The sequence below is a fragment of the Acipenser ruthenus genome, chromosome 19 (genome assembly GCF_902713425.1).
Source record: "Acipenser ruthenus chromosome 19, fAciRut3.2 maternal haplotype, whole genome shotgun sequence".
Taxonomy (NCBI): domain Eukaryota; kingdom Metazoa; phylum Chordata; class Actinopteri; order Acipenseriformes; family Acipenseridae; genus Acipenser; species Acipenser ruthenus.
The window spans coordinates 15,810,736-15,832,243 of record NC_081207.1 but is presented as its reverse complement, the minus strand read 5'-3'; the positions used below and the strand labels follow the sequence as shown (position 1 = coordinate 15,832,243).

At 39.7% G+C, this 21,508-nt stretch overlaps 1 protein-coding gene across 1 annotated transcript in view; it reads right to left on the bottom strand.

Annotated features, from left to right (window-relative positions):
• Nucleotides 1-8,673: 8,673 nt before the first annotated feature.
• Nucleotides 8,674-21,508, bottom strand: part of LOC117424336 (1-phosphatidylinositol 4,5-bisphosphate phosphodiesterase gamma-2-like) — a 71,642-nt gene continuing 58,807 nt past the window's right edge. Inside the window, exons 25-31 of the mRNA XM_034040577.3 lie at nt 21,108-21,274; nt 19,617-19,719; nt 18,555-18,755; nt 17,979-18,115; nt 15,978-16,089; nt 13,790-13,957; nt 8,674-13,515 (exon numbers count right to left, since the gene is read on the bottom strand). Of these exons, the coding sequence (XP_033896468.3) occupies nt 13,415-13,515; nt 13,790-13,957; nt 15,978-16,089; nt 17,979-18,115; nt 18,555-18,755; nt 19,617-19,719; nt 21,108-21,274 (989 nt within the window). The 3' untranslated portion in view covers nt 8,674-13,414. The remainder of the gene's footprint in view (nt 13,516-13,789; nt 13,958-15,977; nt 16,090-17,978; nt 18,116-18,554; nt 18,756-19,616; nt 19,720-21,107; nt 21,275-21,508) is intronic.

Sequence of the window (21,508 nt, the reverse complement as noted above, 5' to 3'; positions counted from 1 at the left end):
AGTGCATCATTTGCATGCACCCATTTTCCAGTAGCACCCACAGCAAGAACAGACACAGTGTCCTGAATCAACACCCTGTCCCTGGTGTATGATAATGGAAGATAATTGGTCATTCCTGTTGTATACAGTAATTTTGTTCTTCTGCACAGCAGTAAACTTGGCATTGTGTCGCTTTGTAACAGTCCCATCTGGTTTGGTTGTGTTGCATTGCTTTCGTTTGCTACCAGGAATGGTTTCTATATGACATTGGCCTTTTTCATCAATGGGAATGCATGATAGAACAGTGCTATTTGTGGCTTCCCAAAAGTAGGCCTCAGTGTGAGGTGTGTGTTGACTTGGGCCACGTATCATCTCTGCTTTTTGGGAGACATTGTCCTGTGTGAGAATTTGTTTAAGAAAGACACATGTGCTGCTTTGTAGTGCAGTAAACAGACGTTGTAGGTTGTTCTGCATTTTCAAAGAGACCTTGATGGAAAGGTGAACAAGATATGTTGCTGTCATGAGTTTTGAAGCATGACACCTGCCTTTTACGTTTCACACTAGTGTGACATAGTATTGTTTTTGGCGTTGGAGTCTTAAAATCTTTTTCCTTTTGTATGTGTTTACTAATTGTTTCACTTTCTAGCAAATGTTGTAGTTGTGTCTTCTTTTAGCTCTTACAAGGATATATTTGTCAGCATAATATGGTCTGTACAAAGTTTTTTGTTTGGGTTCTGATGGTATTGTCTTTTCTTTGCAGTTGTTTGTAAAGCAGGATTTGCAGCATGCTTTGTCTTTTTACTGTTTCTTTTTGGTTCTGTGTGGTGTTTGTAGGTTTCACGTTCCCGAAGTCGCTTTGCCACAGCGTTTTGTTGGTAATGTTCCTGCTGTTGAAGTTGCTTTGCCTCTAAGTTTTTATGGTAGCTTTCATGCTCCCGAAGTCTCTTTGCCTCTGATAGAAGCTGTTGTTGTTGCCTTTGTGTTTGGATATGTGGGTCCTGATGGTTGGGATGTAATTGTTTTCGTTGTTTTGGTTCAGGGTTATTTCGGCAATGTTCCTGCATTTGTTGTTTTTCGGTCTGGCTGTGGTTTGTAAATTCCTTGCTGTTCTGTTTTAAACTTTGGGGCATGACTGGTGTAGTGTTGTATTGGGGCATGATTGGTGTTGTGCTGGAATAGAAAGTTCTGAGGCTCTGGTTCTTGATAAAGTTGTGCTTTCTGCTGTTGTGTTTTGCGCCGCGTCTCCAAGTAATACTAATCTGGCTGTTTGTGTTGTTGAGTTTGTCTGTTTAGTTGTTGGTCCCAATGATGTTATTCCTGCTGCTGTTGGGCTCTGGCCTGTGGTTTATTGCGATGCTGATCCTGCTGGAATGTGTTACAGATAGTTGTGCGATGATATTCCTGAATGTGCTGTGTTCACTCTGGAGATCTTTTTTTTATTATTTTTTTTATTTATTTATTTTTAACTGAGCCTTTGCCAATTATTTTTATTATTTTCTACCAATTTGGAATGGCCAATTATTTTTAGGCTCAGCTCATTGCTACCACTCCTGCGCTGACTCAGGAGGGCAAAGACGAACACACGCTGTCCTCCGAAGCGTGTGCCGTCAGCCGACCACTTTTTTTTCACACTGCGGACTCACCATGCAGCCAGACATCCTACACTCCACGTGGAGCACCTTTACCGGATGCGCCACTCGGGAGCCTCGCTCTGGAGATCTTACTTGGATAGTTGTGCGATGGTATTCCTGAATGGGCGGATTCCGTTCTGAATATGTTACATGGACACTTGTGCGATAATAACTCTCAATGGGCTGTGATTGGCCAGGAGATGCTACATGGACAGTTGCGCTATAGTAACTCTCAACGTGCTGTGATTGATCTGGAGATTGCTGAAATTGTGGTTGGGATCCATATCCTTTTGGTAGTTCAAGTGGTATTCATGTCATTGTCTGATGGTTCTAGTATTTCAGGCTGGCTATAAACCCCTGTAGGAAAGAAATTACAGTGCCTTGCGAAAGTATTCGGCCCCCTTGAACTTTGCGACCTTTTGCCACATTTCAGGCTTCAAACATAAAGATATGAAACTGTAATTTTTTGTGAAGAATCAACAACAAGTGGGACACAATCATGAAATGGAACGAAATTTATTGGATATTTCAAACTTTTTTAACAAATAAAAAACTGATAAATTGGGCGTGCAAAATTATTCAGCCCCCTTAAGTTAATACTTTGTAGCGCCACCTTTTGCTGCGATTACAGCTGTAAGTCGCTTGGGGTATGTCTCTATCAGTTTTGCACATCGAGAGACTGAAATTTTTGCCCATTCCTCCTTGCAAAACAGCTCGAGCTCAGTGAGGTTGGATGGAGAGCATTTGTGAACAGCAGTTTTCAGTTCTTTCCACAGATTCTCGATTGGATTCAGGTCTGGACTTTGACTTGGCCATTCTAACACCTGGATATGTTTATTTGTGAACCATTCCATTGTAGATTTTGCTTTATGTTTTGGATCATTGTCTTGTTGAAAGACAAATCTCCGTCCCAGTCTCAGGTCTTTTGCAGACTCCATCAGGTTTTCTTCCAGAATGGTCCTGTATTTGGCTCCATCCATCTTCCCATCAATTTTAACCATCTTCCCTGTCCCTGCTGAAGAAAAGCAGGCCCAAACCATGATGCTGCCACCACCATGTTTGACAGTGGGGATGGTGTGTTCAGGGTGATGAGCTGTGTTGCTTTTACGCCAAACATAACGTTTTGCATTGTTGCCAAAAAGTTCGATTTTGGTTTCATCTGACCAGAGCACCTTCTTCCACATGTTTGGTGTGTCTCCCAGGTGGCTTGTGGCAAACTGTAAACGACACTTTTTATGGATATCTTTAAGAAATGGCTTTCTTCTTGCCACTCTTCCATAAAGGCCAGATTTGTGCAGTATACGACTGATTGTTGTCCTATGGACAGAGTCTCCCACCTCAGCTGTAGATCTCTGCAGTTCATCCAGAGTGATCATGGGCCTCTTGGCTGCATCTCTGATCAGTCTTCTCCTTGTATGAGCTGAAAGTTTAGAGGGACGGCCAGGTCTTGGTAGATTTGCAGTGGTCTGATACTCCTTCCATTTCAATATTATTGCTTGCACAGTGCTCCTTGGGATGTTTAAAGCTTGGGAAATCTTTTTGTATCCAAATCCGGCTTTAAACTTCTCCACAACAGTATCTCGGACCTGCCTGGTGTGTTCCTTGTTCTTCATGATGCTCTCTGCGCTTTAAACGGACCTCTGAGACTATCACAGTGCAGGTGCATTTATACGGAGACTTGATTACACACAGGTGGATTCTATTTATCATCATTAGTCATTTAGGTCAACATTGGATCATTCAGAGATCCTCACTGAACTTCTGGAGAGAGTTTGCTGCACTGAAAGTAAAGGGGCTGAATAATTTTGCACGCCCAATTTTTCAGTTTTTTATTTGTTAAAAAAGTTTGAAATATCCAATAAATTTCGTTCCACTTCATGATTGTGTCCCACTTGTTGTTGATTCTTCACAAAAAATCACAGTTTCATATCTTTATGTTTGAAGCCTGAAATGTGGCAAAAGGTCGCAAAGTTCAAGGGGGCCGAATACTTTCGCAAGGCACTGTATAATCCTTAATATAATTGTATGAGTATCCATAAGCATAATGTGAAACAAACAGACATGGGGTCAAATGCATTTACATTTAAATGTAAATGACTGCATGTATTTGAAAATTTGAATTTGCTCAATGCAAATGCAAATGTCATGTTTGTACAACCAAACTAAATACAAATGCAAATATGTCAAATGCTAAATGCATTTCAAATACTTTGCCATATAACATTTGTTAATTGAGCAATTTATTGTCATGAATTTGGCACAGGCATTTACCAAGGTGACATAGAAGGAGTATAGTTTATATAATGGCAACATAAACACAATAGTCACGTAGTTAATAGTAATTTCCAGGTATGTACCAATATCAGAATCATGTTACACAAAACAGTGTTTCTCAATCTTGGTCCTGGGGTCCCACTGACTGCTTGTTTTTGATCCAACTGAGCTCTGAATTATTTCATTGAATCCTCAATTGAACTAATTGTCTAATCAGAGTTTTTGAATGATTTTTAGCTCTTAAATGGCTATTCGCTCTAATCTTGGACTACCTAATGTTAACAGGTACAGTAGTACAACATTAGTCCTGATCAGGGTCTGTGGACCAGCAAAAAGAGTTGGATATTTCAAGTTATGTCTAACATTGCATGAAGTAACTAATTGTTAGTTCAATTGGGGAATGAATGTAATAATCGAGACCTCAGTTTGAACAATAACAGCAGATGCAGTAATGATTGTAATGTTTAATACACATGAAGTTGTGTAAAGTGGAGTCCTTTAGTTTGCATCTTTCAGGTTGATAAACTTTACCAGCAATACTTAAATGACAATTTTTCTCACTTTCTTATCTGCATTATTATAGAAAAGTATTTAAAAGCATTTGAAATTGAAATTGTTTGAAGCTTTTCCATAATATACAAATACAAATGAAAATGCTTCTATTTCAGAATATACAAATACCAAGTCAAATGCAAATAGTGCACATTATAAAGAAAAAAACAACTTCAAAAAAATCCAAGAAAACAAATATTGTTGAAACACAGAAAGTACAGTAGATAAATATATATATTTTAACATGATTTTTTTTTTCTTTTATATGGGTAGGCTTATACAAATATCAATTGCTCTGGATAAAAGCATCAGCCAAATCAATTAATGACATTGTAAGGGCGAGGAGCCCTGTACAGGGTTCTGTTCAATCTTTTTCAGAATGGGGTTTCCCCCTCTGCCCCTGTGTTATTTTGTATTTGTTTTGTATTATATTTATTTATATATGATGGTGAAGTGCCGCAGGTTTTGTTATTGTTTTGTATTTAGATATGACGACGTAGTCGTGTCTTTATTTTATTTAGTAGCGTGGATGGGTAGCCCCATCCACAGGAATTAAAAAAAAAACTTGTGCAGAAGATGGCCATCTCCCGAATTAAGTGATTCATTTGTTGCTAATCGGGAGATGGTCACTTGCATATAAGCCTGCAGCTCTCTGCGCTCTTGGGTGGAGTACTGAGAAGTGTTAGGGACTTGAGAGTAAGAGGAGGAAACAAAAGTAAAGGAAAGCGAAACTAAAAAGACATAGGAACAGTGAAGGCAATCTACCCAGCCCGACCTATTTTAGTGTTCGTGATTTTGTTTTGTTTACATGTTTTATTTTGCTCTGGGTGTTTTCTTTTTGTAAAAACCTTTTATTTATTTTTTTGATTTAATAAACAGCGCACAGCACCACCAATAACATCTGCCTGCGTGTTTTCCCTGCCGTTACGTTAGACGACTCAACCAGCCTGCCACATGTGGTGTAAGAGGTGGGATACAGCGCCTTCAGAAGACTCGGGCCAGACAGGGTACCGCAAATTTTTTAAATTTTTTAAAAAAAAATGTATTGCGATTGTTTTTGGAGGATGGAAGGGGCTCCCATAGCATTATTATTATTATTATTATTATTATTATTATTATTATTATTATTATTATTATTATTATTATTATTAATTTCTTAGCCGACACCCTTATCCAGGGCGACTTACTAGATAGAATTGTTACAAGATATCACATTATTTTTGCAGTTGGGTTTTTACTGGAGCAATCTAGATAAAGTACCTTGCTCAAGGGTAAAGCAGCAGTGTCCCCCACCTGGGATTGAACCCACAACCCTCCAGTCAAGTGTCCAGAGCCCTAACCACTACTCCACACTGCTGCCCTTGTGTGGCGCCTGTGGCGAGTTTGGGCACATCGGGGAGGACTGTCCTTACGGGGACCTCCAGTATGAAGAGGCATGGAACCAGGGTCTGATGGGGGAAGCTGCAGAGTGATTCTGGGCAGTGGACCAGACCCGGCACGTCCTGCGCCTGAGAGGGAGGAGCCCGAACGCCCTGTGCCTGAGAGGGAGGAGCCCGAACGTCCTGCACCTGAGTGGGAGAAGCCCGAACGTCCACAGCCCAAGAGGGGGGAGTCGACGCGTCTGCAGCCCAAGAGGGGGGAGTCGGCGCGTCCGCAGCCCAAGAGGGGGAAGGCCGAACGTCCACAGACCAGGTATCCGCCAGCAGAGAGAGAATACCTGCTGGTTCCACCTCCACCTCCGTGGGAGGACTACGTGTCGCTCCCACCTCCGCCAGCAGAGGAAGAGTACCTGCTGGTTCTACCTCCACCGCTTTGGGAGGACGACTTGCCGCTCCCACCTCCACCAGCAGAGGGAGAGTACCTGCTGGTTCTGCCTCCATCACCGCCATCAGCAGAGGGAGCATGCCTGCTGGTTCCCCCGCTGCAGCCAGAAGGGGAGGAGCCCCTGCCGCCTTCGCAGCCAGAAGGGGAAGAGTCCCTACTGCCTTCGCCAAGAGCAGAGCAGCAGGAGCTGCCTCTGCCTCCACCACCACCCGAGGGAGAGGAGCAGTTGCTGCCTCTCCCTTCAAGACAGGACGGACCGGGACAGGAGGATGGTGGTGCGCAGTGCCCTGCATAGGTTGCTGAGCTGAGCAAGGGGGAAAACTGCCGGATCGCCGCGGCTGAGGGCCAACCCCAGCACCACCGCTGGTCCTGGCTCCTCTCCTGCAATCACCTCTCCTCCTGCAATCGCCTCCCAAGGGTCCGCTGCCGCCGTCGCCTTCCGAGGGACTGCCGCTGCCCTGTCGTGCATCGCCCGGGGATGCCTGCCTCGCACTACCGTTCCTCTCAATACCACTTTTTGAAGTAATCACCGTAATTATGTTGTTTCTTATAACAGGATTATTAGGGACTTTTTGAATTTTATTGTATTCCTTTTTCTGTATTGTTTTTTCCTTTTTTGATTTAAATTTGATATTTAATGTACGTTTAGTATGTAAGTATTTACTGATTATTATTGAGTCATCTCAATATATTTACCCTGTTGAAACCTGTATACACTGGGTTTTGTAGACAATTAGATCACTAATACCCATATTCAACTCTCTAGACCCACCTGTTCTCTCTTGCTTTCCATGCTCTTTAAGCCTGATGTCTGCTATTAGATGCTGTGTTGCTGCTACTATTTCATGTATTATGCGCTTTCCACTGTATTTAATGTATTTTTCATTTTCCCCCCCTGTATAGCATGTATTATGCATTTTTCTGTATTTAAAGAATTATGGATTTTCTTGTTATTACTGCATCTTGTAAAGCGCTTTGTGATAGTGGTCCACTATGAAAGGCGCTATATAAAATAAAGATTGATTGATTGATATGGAAAGTCTTTCCAATTATGTGTAAATGACCAATGGTGTTCTTGCTAATTGAATCAAAGTTTATATGGTGCCTGTGTATACTATTTTCTCTAGATTGCTCTGAGGAAGACGCTAGTAGTGTCGAAACTTTAACACCTCTGTATGGACCATAATAACTGTCTCACATACATGGATAAAGTTACAATGCGAAACTACCAAGTGTGCTCTCACCTTTTATGCTTTTCCTGGAGAGTCCATTTAGTGAAGTCATCGGTGGTAAGCAGCCTATTTTAATTCATTGTCGTGTTGTGATTGAGCACCTGGTACTGTTTGAAATTTACCTGCTGAAGTGCAGAGGCACGTTTTGAGATGTATATATATATATATATATATATATATATATATATATATATATATATATATATATATACAGTGCCTTGCAAAAGTATTCAGACCCCTGAACAATTCTCTCATATTACTGAATTACAAATGGTACACTGAAATTTCGTTCTGTTTGATATTTTAATTTAAAACACTGAAACTCAAAATCAATTATTGTAAGGTGACATTGGTTTTATGTTTTATCTGCACTAGAAGACTGGCTCTACCTCCGCTACGCTCCGCTGCCTCCCGAGCCCGCTCCTTCTCCACCCTTGCTCCGCAGTGGTGGAACGACCTTCCTACAGATGTCAGGACTGCCCAGTCCCTGACCACATTCCGGCGCCTCCTTAAGACTCACCTCTTCAAACAGCACCTGTAGAACTCCTCTGTTGTATCCTGGGACACTATCACCCTTCATTTAAATATGCTTTATTTTGCTCTTATCTGCCCCCTATTTTACTGCATTTAATCCTGTACCTCAGAATATTGTAATCTGCCAAGTGTTTAATCTGTAGTATTTTGTACTTAATCATATCCTGATGTAACTATCACTATTTAATCATATCCTGATGTAACTTTCACTATTATCTGCTGTATTATTGAATTGTGGTTTGTCACACTTGAGAATTATTGTATTTCTTGTTCTTATTGTACGACTTATATTGTAACACTTGAATGTATTTGTATTTGCTTGCGATTGTAAGTCGCCCTGGATAAGGGCGTCTGCTAAGAAATAAATAATAATAAAAATAATAATAATAACAGCTTTAAGTCTTTTGGGGTAAGTATGTACCAGCTTTGCACAGTGTCGGAGTGATTTTGGCCCGTTCTTCTTGGCAGATTTGCTCCAGGTTGTTCAGGTTGGTGGACAACGCTTGTGGACCGCAATTTTCAAATAGTGCCACAGATTGTCTACTAATTATATATATATATATATATATATATATATATATATATATATATATATATATATATATATATATATATGTATGTACACACACACAAAACAAACGCAACACTCTGGTCTAATGGATTTAATCAGGTATTTTAAACCTAGATATCAAACACAATCACAGCAAATGCAAACACAAACAAACGTAACACACTGTCAAAATGAAAACATTACAAAGTTAGTATCAGGTATGACCTCCCTGAGCATTAACATGATCCTGGCATCGTTGATGTATAGACCTGATCAGCCTCTGGGTAGACTGCTGTGGGATGTTCCGCCGCTCTTCTTGTGTAGCTGCAGCCAGTTGACTTGAACAATGCAACAGTCAGCAAAATGGTCCTGGGCCGGTGTGGTGACCCTCTGCCTTCCAGGACGTGGCCTGTCCCTTACAGAGCCGGTTTCCTGGTTTCTCTGGACTAGTCTGCTGATTGTTAAAGCAGAACATCTCCTCCAGGCAACTTCTCTCACAGACAGGCTTCCTTCAATCAATGCCGATAGCAACCAGGCAATCTTCATTACTCAAGCGGGGCATAGAGATATAAAAAACACAAGCCAAGTTAGTAGAAACAATTGCCCCAATTCTTTCTTCTAACTTAGCTTGTGTTTTTGATACAAGTTAGTTGAAACAATTGGGGCAACCTCGGTTTTACAGTTCTGCCTATTTGCTTTATGCTGGGCAAGGTTGCCCCAATGGTTTCTTGAAACTTGGCTTGTGTTTTTGATATCTCTACTTTAAATGGCTGGGCGCTTTTGATAACTTGCCGTTTTTTCACATTTCCAATGTGTTTTTGTTTAGGATATACAGTCAGCACTCACATATCCGGCCCTATAAAATGTTGACTTCAGTGACGATTAAACACGTGACGCATATCCTGATTATTTCATTTTGGCCCATTCCAACCCGTTTATCTTTTTTGTGTTCCTTACAAAACAGACAATATAAAAAATACATATCTGTAGCAGGGCGGTAGAGAGCCCTGTACATTCATTTGTTTATTTATTTTTAGAACAGGGTCTTCCCCTCCGCCCCTGTGCAATTTATTGTTTTGTATTATGGTGTATTTATTATATTTATGATGGCGAGGCACCGTGTGATGTGTTTTGTATTATGATTTATTTATTGTAAATATGACGGCGAAATGCCGTGCGGCTTTGTTTATTTTTAAAACGTGTTCTGGCAGAGGCGAGATTGGTGCTTGTCCTCTGCCAGGAATAATTAATAAACTCGTGCAGAAGGTGGCCATCTCCCGAATTAAGTGATTAATTTTGTTGCTAATCGGGAGATGGTCACCTGAATATAAAAGCCTGCAGCTCTCCAGCTCGGGGTGGGTGTTAGAGAGGAGAGAGCGAGCAGAGAGACGGAGAACGAAACGAAACTTAAAAAAATAACAATCTAGGAACAGTGAAGACAATTGCTCAGCCTGACCTGGGTTTTGTTTATATTTTGTGTTCGTGATTATTTTTGTTTACCCTTTTATTTTGCTCTGTGAGCACAGTGTTTTTGTTTGAATATTTTATTTATTTTTGTTAATAAAAACGGCGAGCCGCGTCTTTATTATTTGGAAACTGCAGACTTGGTGTCAGTGTTTTTAAGTTCCTGCTTCTGCCATGACGTCACCACCCAGACACCCTGTCACAATATCTGAAAGGATTGTGTTTTTAGATGTAGCGTATTGGTTTTGTTGGTACAGTACTATATTTTTAACAGAAGTAGTATTTTAATTCAGAACTACATGATTCTGAAAATATCACTTGCCAAAACTAAAAACAGATGACACGTTAACTGTAATACAGCACATACTTTTAAATCCGGTACGTACTGTAGCAGTATGTAACATTTCCCATTAACGACCAAACAGTAAAATGAAATCTAAATGTTACCCATGCACAGAACTGCGGAAAACATAAAAGGCAATGCAATTTAGCAAAACCAAAACTTTAAAAAAAAAAAAAAGTTTCCAAAATTTAAAACCGTATCCAAAGTCAGTATTCAAAATTGCAGAATATAGTGCTTGATAAGGCCCAAATTACACAGTGCCTTCCAAAAGTATTGGGACAGAAGTCTAAACTGGGATTTTCACTATCAACTCTAATAATAATCATTTCTCCTGGAAAAAAAAAACAAAAAAAACATGACTTTATTTTTAATAAAGTCAATTCAGTTCCACCCTCTTGGGTCAATTAAACAATTGATAGTTAACCTCTTTATTTTGAAGGAGCAAAAGTATTGGGACAATTGGCTGACAGGTGTCTCTTGTTGGGTAATTAGGCACTCATAAAAGAGCTGTGAACATCCTATCAACCTGTCTCGCTTTGACATCAGTGTTTGGAGTCTGTAGTCGAAAATCAATATGAAAACCAAAGAACTTTCTGTTAAAGAAAAGCAGGCAATTTTGAAGCTGAATGAAAAGAAAAACTCAATCATAACCATAACACAGAAATTGGGCATACCAAAATCAACAATTTGGAATATACTGAAGAAGAAAGAAACCACAGGTATAATTACCAATCAGCCAAGACCCGGTCGGCCAAGAACAACATCTGCAGTTGATGACAGAAAAATTATCAGCTGCCAATGAAAACCCTAACACAACTGTCAATGAAATCACCAACAACCTCCAGAGTGCAGGGGTGAAGGTATCAAATCCACAGTTCGCAGAAGACTGACACAGCAGAAGTACAAAGGTTACACCGCAAGATGTAAACCACTCAATCAGCACCAAGAACAGAAAAGCCAGTTTAGAATTTGCTCCGAAGTACAAAAATGAGCCAGGAGAGTTTTGGAACAAAGTTTTATGGACAGATGAGACAAAGATAAACCTTTACCAAATTGATGGAAAGGTTAAAGTGTGGAGAAAGAAAGGAACTGCAGATGCTCCAAAGAACACCACCTCACCTGTGAAGCATGGTGGAGGTAATGTCATGGCCTGGGCATGCATGGCTGCCTCTGGAACTGGCTCACTCATCTTTATTGATGATCTAACTAATGATGGCAGCAGCAGAATTAATTATTAAGTTTAGAGAAACTTTTTGTCTGCTTATGTAGAAGAAAATGCTTGCATACTTATTGGGCGGCGCTTCACCATGCAGCATGACAATGACCCAAAACATACAGCCAATGCAACCAAGGAGTTCATAAGGAGAAATAAGTGGAAAATCTTGGACTGGCCAAGTCAATCTCCAGATTTGAATCCAATTGAGCATGCATTTTACATGCTGAAGAAAAAAGTCAGAACACACCAAGAATAGACAAGAACTCAAAATGGCTGCAGCAAAGGCTTGGCAAAGCATCTCAAATAATTACACAAAGAGTTTGGTGAGCTCAATGGGTCGCAGACTTCATGCAGTTATTGCCTCAAAAGGATATGCAACCAAATACTGACTTTTACACCCTGAAAGTTACTTAAAGTGAATGTGTCCCAATACTTATGTATTCAAATAAGTGGGTTGAACACAAAGTATGTTTTTGTTCTAATAAGATAAAATGTATTCATGGAATTACCCAAAAATAAAACATTATTGTACTTATTATTCATATTACTCTCATGATCACCAATACAAATTGCTTGACTGTAAAGCAAAAATAACAGGTTAGACCTTGCTGTCCCAATACTTTCGGAGGGCACTTTATATCTATCTATCTATCTATTTATCTATCTATCTATTATTATTATTATTATTTATTTCTTAGCAGACGCCCTTATCCAGGGCGACTTACAATCGTAAGCAAATACATTTCAAGTGTTACAATACAAGTAATACAATAAGAGCAAGAAATACAATAACTTTTGTTCAAGTGTGACAAACCACAATTCAATAATACAGCAGATAATAGTGAAGTTACATCAGGATATGATTAAATAGTGATAGTTACATCAGGATATGATTAAGTACAAAATACTACAGGTTAAACACTTGGCAGATTACAATATTCTGAAGTACAGGATTAAATGCAGTAAAATAGGGGGCAGATAAGAGCAAAATAAAGCATATTTAAATGAAGGGTGATAGTGTCCCAGGATACAACAGAGGAGTTCTACAGGTGCTGTTTGAAAAGGTGAGTCTTAAGGAGGCGCCGGAAGGTGGTCAGGGACTGGGCAGTCCTGACATCTGTAGGAAGGTCATTCCACCACTGCGGAGCAAGGGTGGAGAAGGAGCGGGCTCTGGAGGCAGGGGAGCGTAGCGGAGGTAGAGCCAGTCTTCTAGTGCAGGCGGAGCGGAGAGGTCGAGTGGGGGTGTAGGGAGAGATGAGGGTCTGGAGGTAGCTGGGTGCAGTCTGGTCAAGGCATCTGTAGGCTAGTACAAGAGTCTTGAACTGGATGCGAGCGGTGATCGGGAGCCAGTGGAGCGAGCGGAGTAGTGGAGTAGCGTGGGCGAAGCGAGGCAGAGAGAACACCAGGCGGGCAGCAGAGTTCTGGATGAGCTGGAGCGGACGGGTGGCGGACGCAGGGAGGCCAGCCAGGAGGGAGTTGCAGTAGTCTAGGCGGGAGAGTACCAGGGCCTGGACCAGGAGCTGGGTAGCATAGTTGGTGAGGAAGGGTCGGATTCTTCGGATGTTGCTCAGGAAGAATCGGCAAGTGCGTGCCAGAGTGGAGATGTGCTGGGAATAAGAGAGGCAGGGGTCCAGGGTGACTCCAAGGTATCTATCTATTATCCCTGATTGAAACAGTGAAAGCATGCAGTCGGAGGTCTTGCTGTACATTTACACAGCAGACCAGAACACAATAGCAAAATGCTTTGTTGTAGCGCCTCAAAAAAAAAAAAAAAGAATTTGAGATACTGTAATTTGTTTCCTGTGTGCAGATCAATCAGTTTCCTGCTCCACTTTCATTCACAGAGACGTGGACCAGGAGGGAAGCCAACTCAATATCTTCACTGTATCCATTTTTCAAGGGAACTGATCTGTAACCTTTAAAAAGAAGTAAAGGTTGATATTGAAAGAATGCAAAAAAAGAGTGAATATACTGATTTCGACTAAGGTACTCCCTGAGTGGAGGGCCATGGAATCCTACTGGTCAATAGTTGTATATTTGGAGTGCCCATTTATTTAACCCCATTGTTCTCCACAATTTAGAATGTTCAATTATGTTCCCTTACCGTAGCAACTCTCCACAACTCGGGACAACTTAGTGTCAGTAGGGTCTACTTGAGTAGACTGGATGCCTGGCCAGCTTAACACTTACCACTCCTGATTCCTTTGACAGGAAGAGTGGCCTGAGCCAGAAAGTGAGGGTCACTGAACATATCTTCTACACACACACAGAAGTGGAGGAAAGCCAATTCAGGCACGTAGATATTAAACTTGACTGCCTGTGGTGTGTCTAGCCACACTGGGTTGAGTCCATTGTCAGCTGTGGGACATACAAGCATAATTATTGTTTAGCAGAATGTTGTCATGATGATCATACAAGAGCACACTACTCTTCAGTTGGTTTCAGTAAAGATAAGCAGAGAAGATGCAATTATGAATAGACGGTTTGATCCTTCATAAAGGATTCATACATCACTGCATTAAGTAATGTAACCTTCAGGATGAATTGAAATAGGAGACTGCATATAGTCTATAGTTTTTCCTGAAGACATTGGGTTTCATTTAGTTTTGTCTTTTGCTTACAAGGTAAGCCAATTAATATTAATTGGGGGACTTTCATTAAAGTAGCACAGCTGGGACATGGTTAACACTGTGTGCTTCATAAGAAGATTAGGGAGCAAAATACATTTATTTTTTTATTATTATTTTAATACCGTGACATGAGTAGGGTCCAGTATATGTACAGCTATGGCCCACAGTTTTGCATCACCCTATAGAATTATCTAATTTTGCTTCATAAAGATGAATGAAACCTGCTGAATAATGTTACGTTAACCTATTGAGTTGCATGCTGCTTTATAGTTTTCCATATACAGTCAAACCTGCTCATGCGACCACCTTTATTTAGCAACCACCTGGTCTAAGTGACCACTTTAAATTCCTCCCAATGATATTTGTGCTTTTATGTAACTGTATTAAGCGACCACCTGTCAGAATTCTCTTGCCCAGCAACGGACTCAAACCTGTATTAAGCACTCTTTTATACAGGGCTATTTTTATGAGAAAAATATGCTTTTAAATGGTATATCCTAAATTCAAAAGAATACAGTAACCATTTTAGTGGTCTTTTATCTGTAATCAGTAAAACAACAGTGCTCTCTTGTAAAGGAAGATGACAGAATTAAAGTTATTAAACTTGCAAATACAGTAAGTGCCAGAAAAACTGCTGACAAATTTGGCACTAGAAAGATGCAAATACAGCATTGTGAAATGGAAAGAACTAGGGCTTGAAGTTTTAGGTTTTTATTTTTGTTAACATGACTGTGTTTTGATATCTTAATTAAACTGTTAATTACTAAACAAAGTTGCTTCTTTTTACCTTGATGTCCTGAATGACTTGCTGATTCTGTTTCACCTTCATTATTCGAACACAAGAGCAAGCAACGACATTAATCACTTCCGCCAGATGCTACTTTACCTTGCATTTCGTTCTCGCACTTGCCTGGGAACTAGGTAGCTTCCAATGTGTCTGTTTCATGTTGTGTTGTTCTTTCCCGCTAATTTAACGGAATGTTCTCTTAATTAGGATGTAGCAGCTAAGACTTGAAGTCAAACCGTTAAAAGGAAAACAAACACTGAAAAATTCAAGCCATACTTATAAGAATATGAAAACAATGTGTGCGGTATTCGAAAAATATCTTATGCTTATGCTGCTGTTGGTTTCAGGATGCAATGAAGCAACACGTACCTAAAGGCAGACACAGGCATTGAAATTAGCAAAGGATTTAAAACATTTTGTGTGACCTGAGACAGGCAAGCATTCATTACTTTCACAAAATGTTTTGTAAATGAATTATCGAAATTAATGTTATTAAATTACATTTTGTTCATATTACATCGTCTGGCTTTTACAGTGTATGTAAGACATACATAATTACAGGAAATCATGTCAGAGACAAATAGTAAATTCATAAGTTATGGGCCCTCTTTTAAGAGACCACCTGTGTCTCTTGAGTGGTCTCTGAATGCAGGTCTGACTGTTGCAGGTTCGCAATCTAACGTGAAACACTGTACTACTATTATGGCTTCTGGTAGAGTTTTGCAATATCATGTTGTAGTTTCTTTGTTTAATTATGTTAAATAAAATAACTAAATTATGTTTTTTTTTTTGTTTTTTTAAAGTATGTCTCAATCCTAAAATCCTAGGTGATGCTAAACTTTTGGACATAGCTGTACACTGCTCTCCAAAAACTATTGGGAGACTAAACCAACAATTGCCACAGGGGTTGGCTGGTGGTAAAATGATTATGTTTTGTGTTAGAAATGTTCTAAATACTTACATACAACCATTGTTTTAAGTGTGTTGTTCTCATGTACTCCGTAGACTTGCACTTCAACAAAGGGGCTGACAATGTTCCTACTGGGTTTGGGAAGATGACGAGCACCAAGAACCTTGAGTCAAATATTCATCATGAAAAAAATAAGTACAAAACATAAGAGTCTAATAAACTGAACAGTGGTAGGTCTAAATACTACCACTATAACTCTGTATTAATCCAGCTGGGGATTTCCACCAGGGGTGATACATAGACCCACTTAATAACTTTACTGCATGCAATAACAATGCTGTGAAATGAGGTTGGGGAAATATTACAGTGCCTTGCATAAGTATTCACCTCCCTTGGACTTTTCCTCATTTTGTAGTGTTAAAACCTGGAATTAAAATTGATTTAATTAGGATTTTTTGTCACTGATCTACACAAAATAGTCCATAATGTCGAAGTGGGGAAAAAAATCTACATATTTTTCAAAATTATTTACAAATAAAAAACTGAAAAGTCTTGATTGCATTAGTATTCACCCCTTTTGCTGTGACACCCCTAAATAAGCTCTGGTGCAACCAATTGCCTTCAGAAGTCACATAATTAGTTGAATGGAGTCCACCTGTGTGCAATTAAAGTGTCACATGATCTCAGATTAAATACACCTGTTTCTGGAAGACCCCAGAGTTTGTTAGAGAGCATATCTAAACAAACAGCATCATGAAGACCAAGGAGCTATCAAAACAAGTCTGGGATAAAGTTCTGGAGAAGCACCAATCAGGGTTGGGTTATAAAAAAAATATCCCAAACTTTGAACATCCCCCGGAGCACCGTTAAATCCATTATTAAAAAATGAAAAGAATATGGCACAACCGTGACTCTGCCTAGAGAAGGCCATCCACCAAAACTCAGTGACCAGGTAAGGAAGGCATTAGTCAGAGAAGCAACCAAGAGGCCAATGGTAACTCTGAAGGAGCTGGAGAGATCCACAGCTGAGATGGGAGAAACCGTCCACGAGACAACTATAACCCGGACGCTCCACAAAGCTTGACTTTATGGAAGAGTGGTGAGAAGAAAGCCATTGCTGAAAAAAACCCATATCAAAACACTATGTGTGGCGCAAAGCCAACACTGCTCATCACCCTGAGAACACCATCCCCACGGTGAAGCATGGTGGTGGCAGCATCATGTTATGGGGATGCTTTTCATTGGCAGGGACTGGGAAACTGGTCAGGATTGAGAGCAAGATGGATGGAGCCAAATATAGGGAAATTCTAAAGGAAAACCTGTTTCAGTCTGCAAGAGACCTGGGACTGGGGCGGAGGTTCACTTTCCAGCAGGACAATGACCCTAAACACACAGCCAAAGCTACACTGGAGTGGTTTAAAAACAAGAACCTGAATGTCTTAGAATGGCCCAGTCAAAGCCCAGACCTCAATCCGATTGAGACTTGAAAATTGCTCTTCACCTACGGTCCCCATCCAACTTGACAGAGCTTGAGCAATTTTGCCAAGAAGAATGGGCATAAATTGCAGGATCCAGATGTGCAAAGCTGGTAGAGACTTACCCAAAAAGACTCACAGCTGTAATTGCTGCCAAAGGTGCTTCTACCAAGTATTGACTCGGGGGTGAATACTTATGCAACCAACAAATGTCTTTTTATTTGTTTAATTAACTTTTGTGTCACAATAAAAAATATTTTGCACCTTCAAAGTGTTAAGTATGTTGTGTAAATCAAATGGTAAAAATCCCAATTAAATCAATTTTAATTCCAGGTTGTAAAACTACAAAATGTGGAAAAGTCCAAGGGGGGTGAATACTTCTGCAAGGCACTGTAGTTTATTAGCTGCCACTGTTCAGGTCACTGAACTAAAACTATCATAGACGGAATACATTGTTTACTGTGAGATCAGCTACTTAAATATATTGTCCAAAAGTGGACGCACTCAGTTGCGTTTTCAAAGTTTGAAAAAAAACACACAAAATGAACCGCTGGCCAAATGTTTTAAAGTTTCTTACCCGTATTTCAATGGTTTGCTCTACAGTTTTGTCTATGAAAGGCTTACTCAATGGACTTTTTAACCATTTAGGCTGCAGCAGGAAGCCACACTTTCCATTCAGATCAAACAATGCCTTATTTACATGCATTGATTTGTCTAGGAAGAAAATAAAACAAATACATACAGATGAAAACAAGTTTAAACCTTTGAGAATAGCTTTCATGATCATAAAGCTGTAAACATGGAAAGCTACTTGAGGTGCATGTCTTGAGAACACCCCCACCCCCTGAAAGATCTTGAATAGTGATTTAACAACACGAATCTAATTTACCTGAATCTACTGTGTAAAGGTAGTTATATTACCAATTCACAAGATCAAGTCAAGGATATATTTTAAAAACTTATTTTGCTTGAAGGGAAAAACTTCAAGGAGCTTCATGAGGAAAGAATGATCCATTTGCACACAGAAGCAATGTAGACGTGTTCAGTTTAAGGGAAAACAATTATAATGTTAAGTCGATAAACATTTCGGCTGGTGCCTTCGTCAGTACATGACCGCATCTCTTAGTTGATAATCTATAGTTAAAAAACTCACCTGGAGTTTGAAAGTTGAGGGCCACCAACTGACATCCACACAGCCAGTAAGGCAATGGGTTGTAGTTCGAGGAGTCCATCCTTTCACGTGAAGGGTAGATTCTGCTGAGTGCCTTGCTGTTATACTCAACAAATTTTTCTTCATCGATAGGAGCCAATTCTTCATCAAAGGAACGCACTTCCGTGAATTCATAATGTTGATCTTTGTTGACAGAGAGATTATTAACAGTGTCCTCCACATACCAACAAACACAATACCAAAATAAGTTTCTGCTACTTATGAGGGTGTTCAGGTTTTAACCAATTTCAGACCCATCATCCCTTATCATCTACCATCATAGGAAAGGGCTAATTTTTTGCGATCGAATTTGTCCTAGGGAGTCACAGAATGAGCAGTGGAAAAAGAAAATGAGAAAAATAGTAAGAAGGTTTGTGGTGGAAGACCAGAGCCCCATTTTTCTGATAAAGCAGACACTTACTTTGGCTGCTGAGGTTGCAGCACCTATATGGAAGAAATGGGGGTATAGAATTGGGACTGTGCATGGAGCATAACGAAAAGCAAGACCAAACTAAAAAGGCAGGCAGAGAATAAGGGTGTGAGATGGGGTTTAAATAGGGAGTTTGATTTGATATTTTGGCAGGGGCAAAACAGGGGGGAGGAGGTTACAATTCTGCAAAAAACACTGCAATTAACATGCATGTAATCTACTAATGCAGGGTTCTCCAATCCTGGTCCCGGAGGGCTAGTGTCCCTCCTGGTTTTTGTTCTAACTGTATGCTAATTAATTGGACCAATTAAGCTGCTAATTTAAAGTCCAATTAAGTAATTTAGGGACACTGGCCCTCCAGGACCAGGATTGGAGATCCTGTACTAACAGCATCTCTGCATACGCTTACATCCCTATTATGCCACTGCCCAGCCTGCAACACCAAAAAGGTTTGTTTACCCACTTTTTGTACCACTACACTACTGCATTCATTTGTGTTGAGCAAATCATCAAATCATAAAACTTCAAACAACTAAGATACATAACAGCTTACAAAAATAAAACCATACACTTACCAAATTTTTTTTTTTCGCCACTTTTGGATTTGCAGTAGATGACAAGTGCAAGCATATCATCGTGAACAATTTTATCCTTCTTCCTTTTATCCCTTTCAGATAACTATAGTGGGTAAAAGTTTTTAATCAAAATACATATCAGAGAATGCAACATCATATATGGCTATAGTTAGAAGGTGTTAAAGAATAAGCAATATAATAACTACAATATGAAGTTATATATATATATATATTTTTTAATATGCCTTAACCTGGCTTTGAGCTTGTCACATGGATTTAAACAAAATGAGGAAGGCTGTTCAGTCCTGGCATTTAAGATTTTCAAGACAAGCGCAAAACAAGTTCCAAGGCTAGTAAAAGCAGATTTAGAAAAAAATATATATCTATAGCAACTCAATATTGGTGCAACAGAACCCAAAACCACTCTGTTTGGGTGTTTTTGTGATTTCTGTGTACCCCATGGTGTCTGATAACAAAAACACCCAAACAGATCCAGTTACGATGTCAAGCAAAAATCTACAAACGGACAGAAAAACAGAACGTTCCACTTATCGAAGTTGTGTCATTAACAGTTTAAATTCACATTTTACTCAGCAACATAAATTATGCCTGACAATATTTCAACATCAGATTGTTCAGTAACTGATAGGGAGATGGAATTTGTGGCCGAATTCGACTTTCCCACTCAACAGTGTGTAGACAGTTGTGCATGTGTTGTGTCAGGAAATGCAAACGAAAACCAAATACGAAGGATGAAAAAATGAAATATATATTTTTTTTTAGGTCGGAATCATCCTCAAAGACCTCATTCCGAAAGGAAATACACTGTTTTCGAATCTCATTTGCTGGTTTATTTGATACGTGTCCATTCTGCAAACATTCCGAATCAGCTGGAGCTATAGCTCAGACTTTGGGGACGTATATTGAAATAACACAGTGCTGCTATAATTGTGGGTGAGAACAACTCTGTCTTGGGTTTTCTTTTCCCCACAACCACTTGCACAGCAAAGACATTTTATTTTTTTTATTGAATGCAACATTAATCATAATAATACATCAAAATACAACATGCAAATGAAACATGTACAGTGTGAAAGATGTCTACTACACAAAACAAAAGTAGGTAGAAGTTCCATCCTTATGGAAAATTAGACAGACCATGTTTGTCACACAGACTAGTGTGTTTCCACACGGAGGTGATACAGCTTATACAACGCTTCAGTGGGCATGCGCTGGTGAGTTTCAGAGTACATGCGAGGTTACGTGCGGAAGTCATGTTTTTTGGCTCAGAAGAGATGCTCGAGAAAAAGTGATTTTGGACATAGCAGTGTGGCATTATGCAGATGTTTGGGCGCATACGGAAATACATTCGGAACAGCAAGGTGGGATAATTTGTTTTATTTTTCATGTAGTGCTGATGTACCCTTTAAATAAACATGAATATGATTTTTCTTTTTTTTTTTTGCAATAGCAGTAAAATATTTTTTGTACCCTTGTGTTGAGTATTCTGGAGTGTGAACTCACTGCCCATTTGTTCACAATGCTTTCCCATTCATAAAGATAATCCAGTGAGGATGCAGCTATTTCAAAAGATGGGGCGTCGTCCTGCTGCAGCATGAATACAAATTCCTTGCCATTTTTCATTCCTGGTAGAATTGCTGTAAGTAAAACAATCAGTAAAATATATTCAAAGAAGATGTCTCTATTTTCCTCTCACAATTATATACTTTTTTATATTAAAATCAACCTCAAGTGCAAAACACAAACAATTAAAGCAGTTGTAATAAAGTAAATCACATAAGAAATAGACTCAATGGTGAATACTGTTCCAAATTACACAGTACTGCTAATAGATTCAAAATTCTCCATTAACATGTGTACTGTCTCTTCAA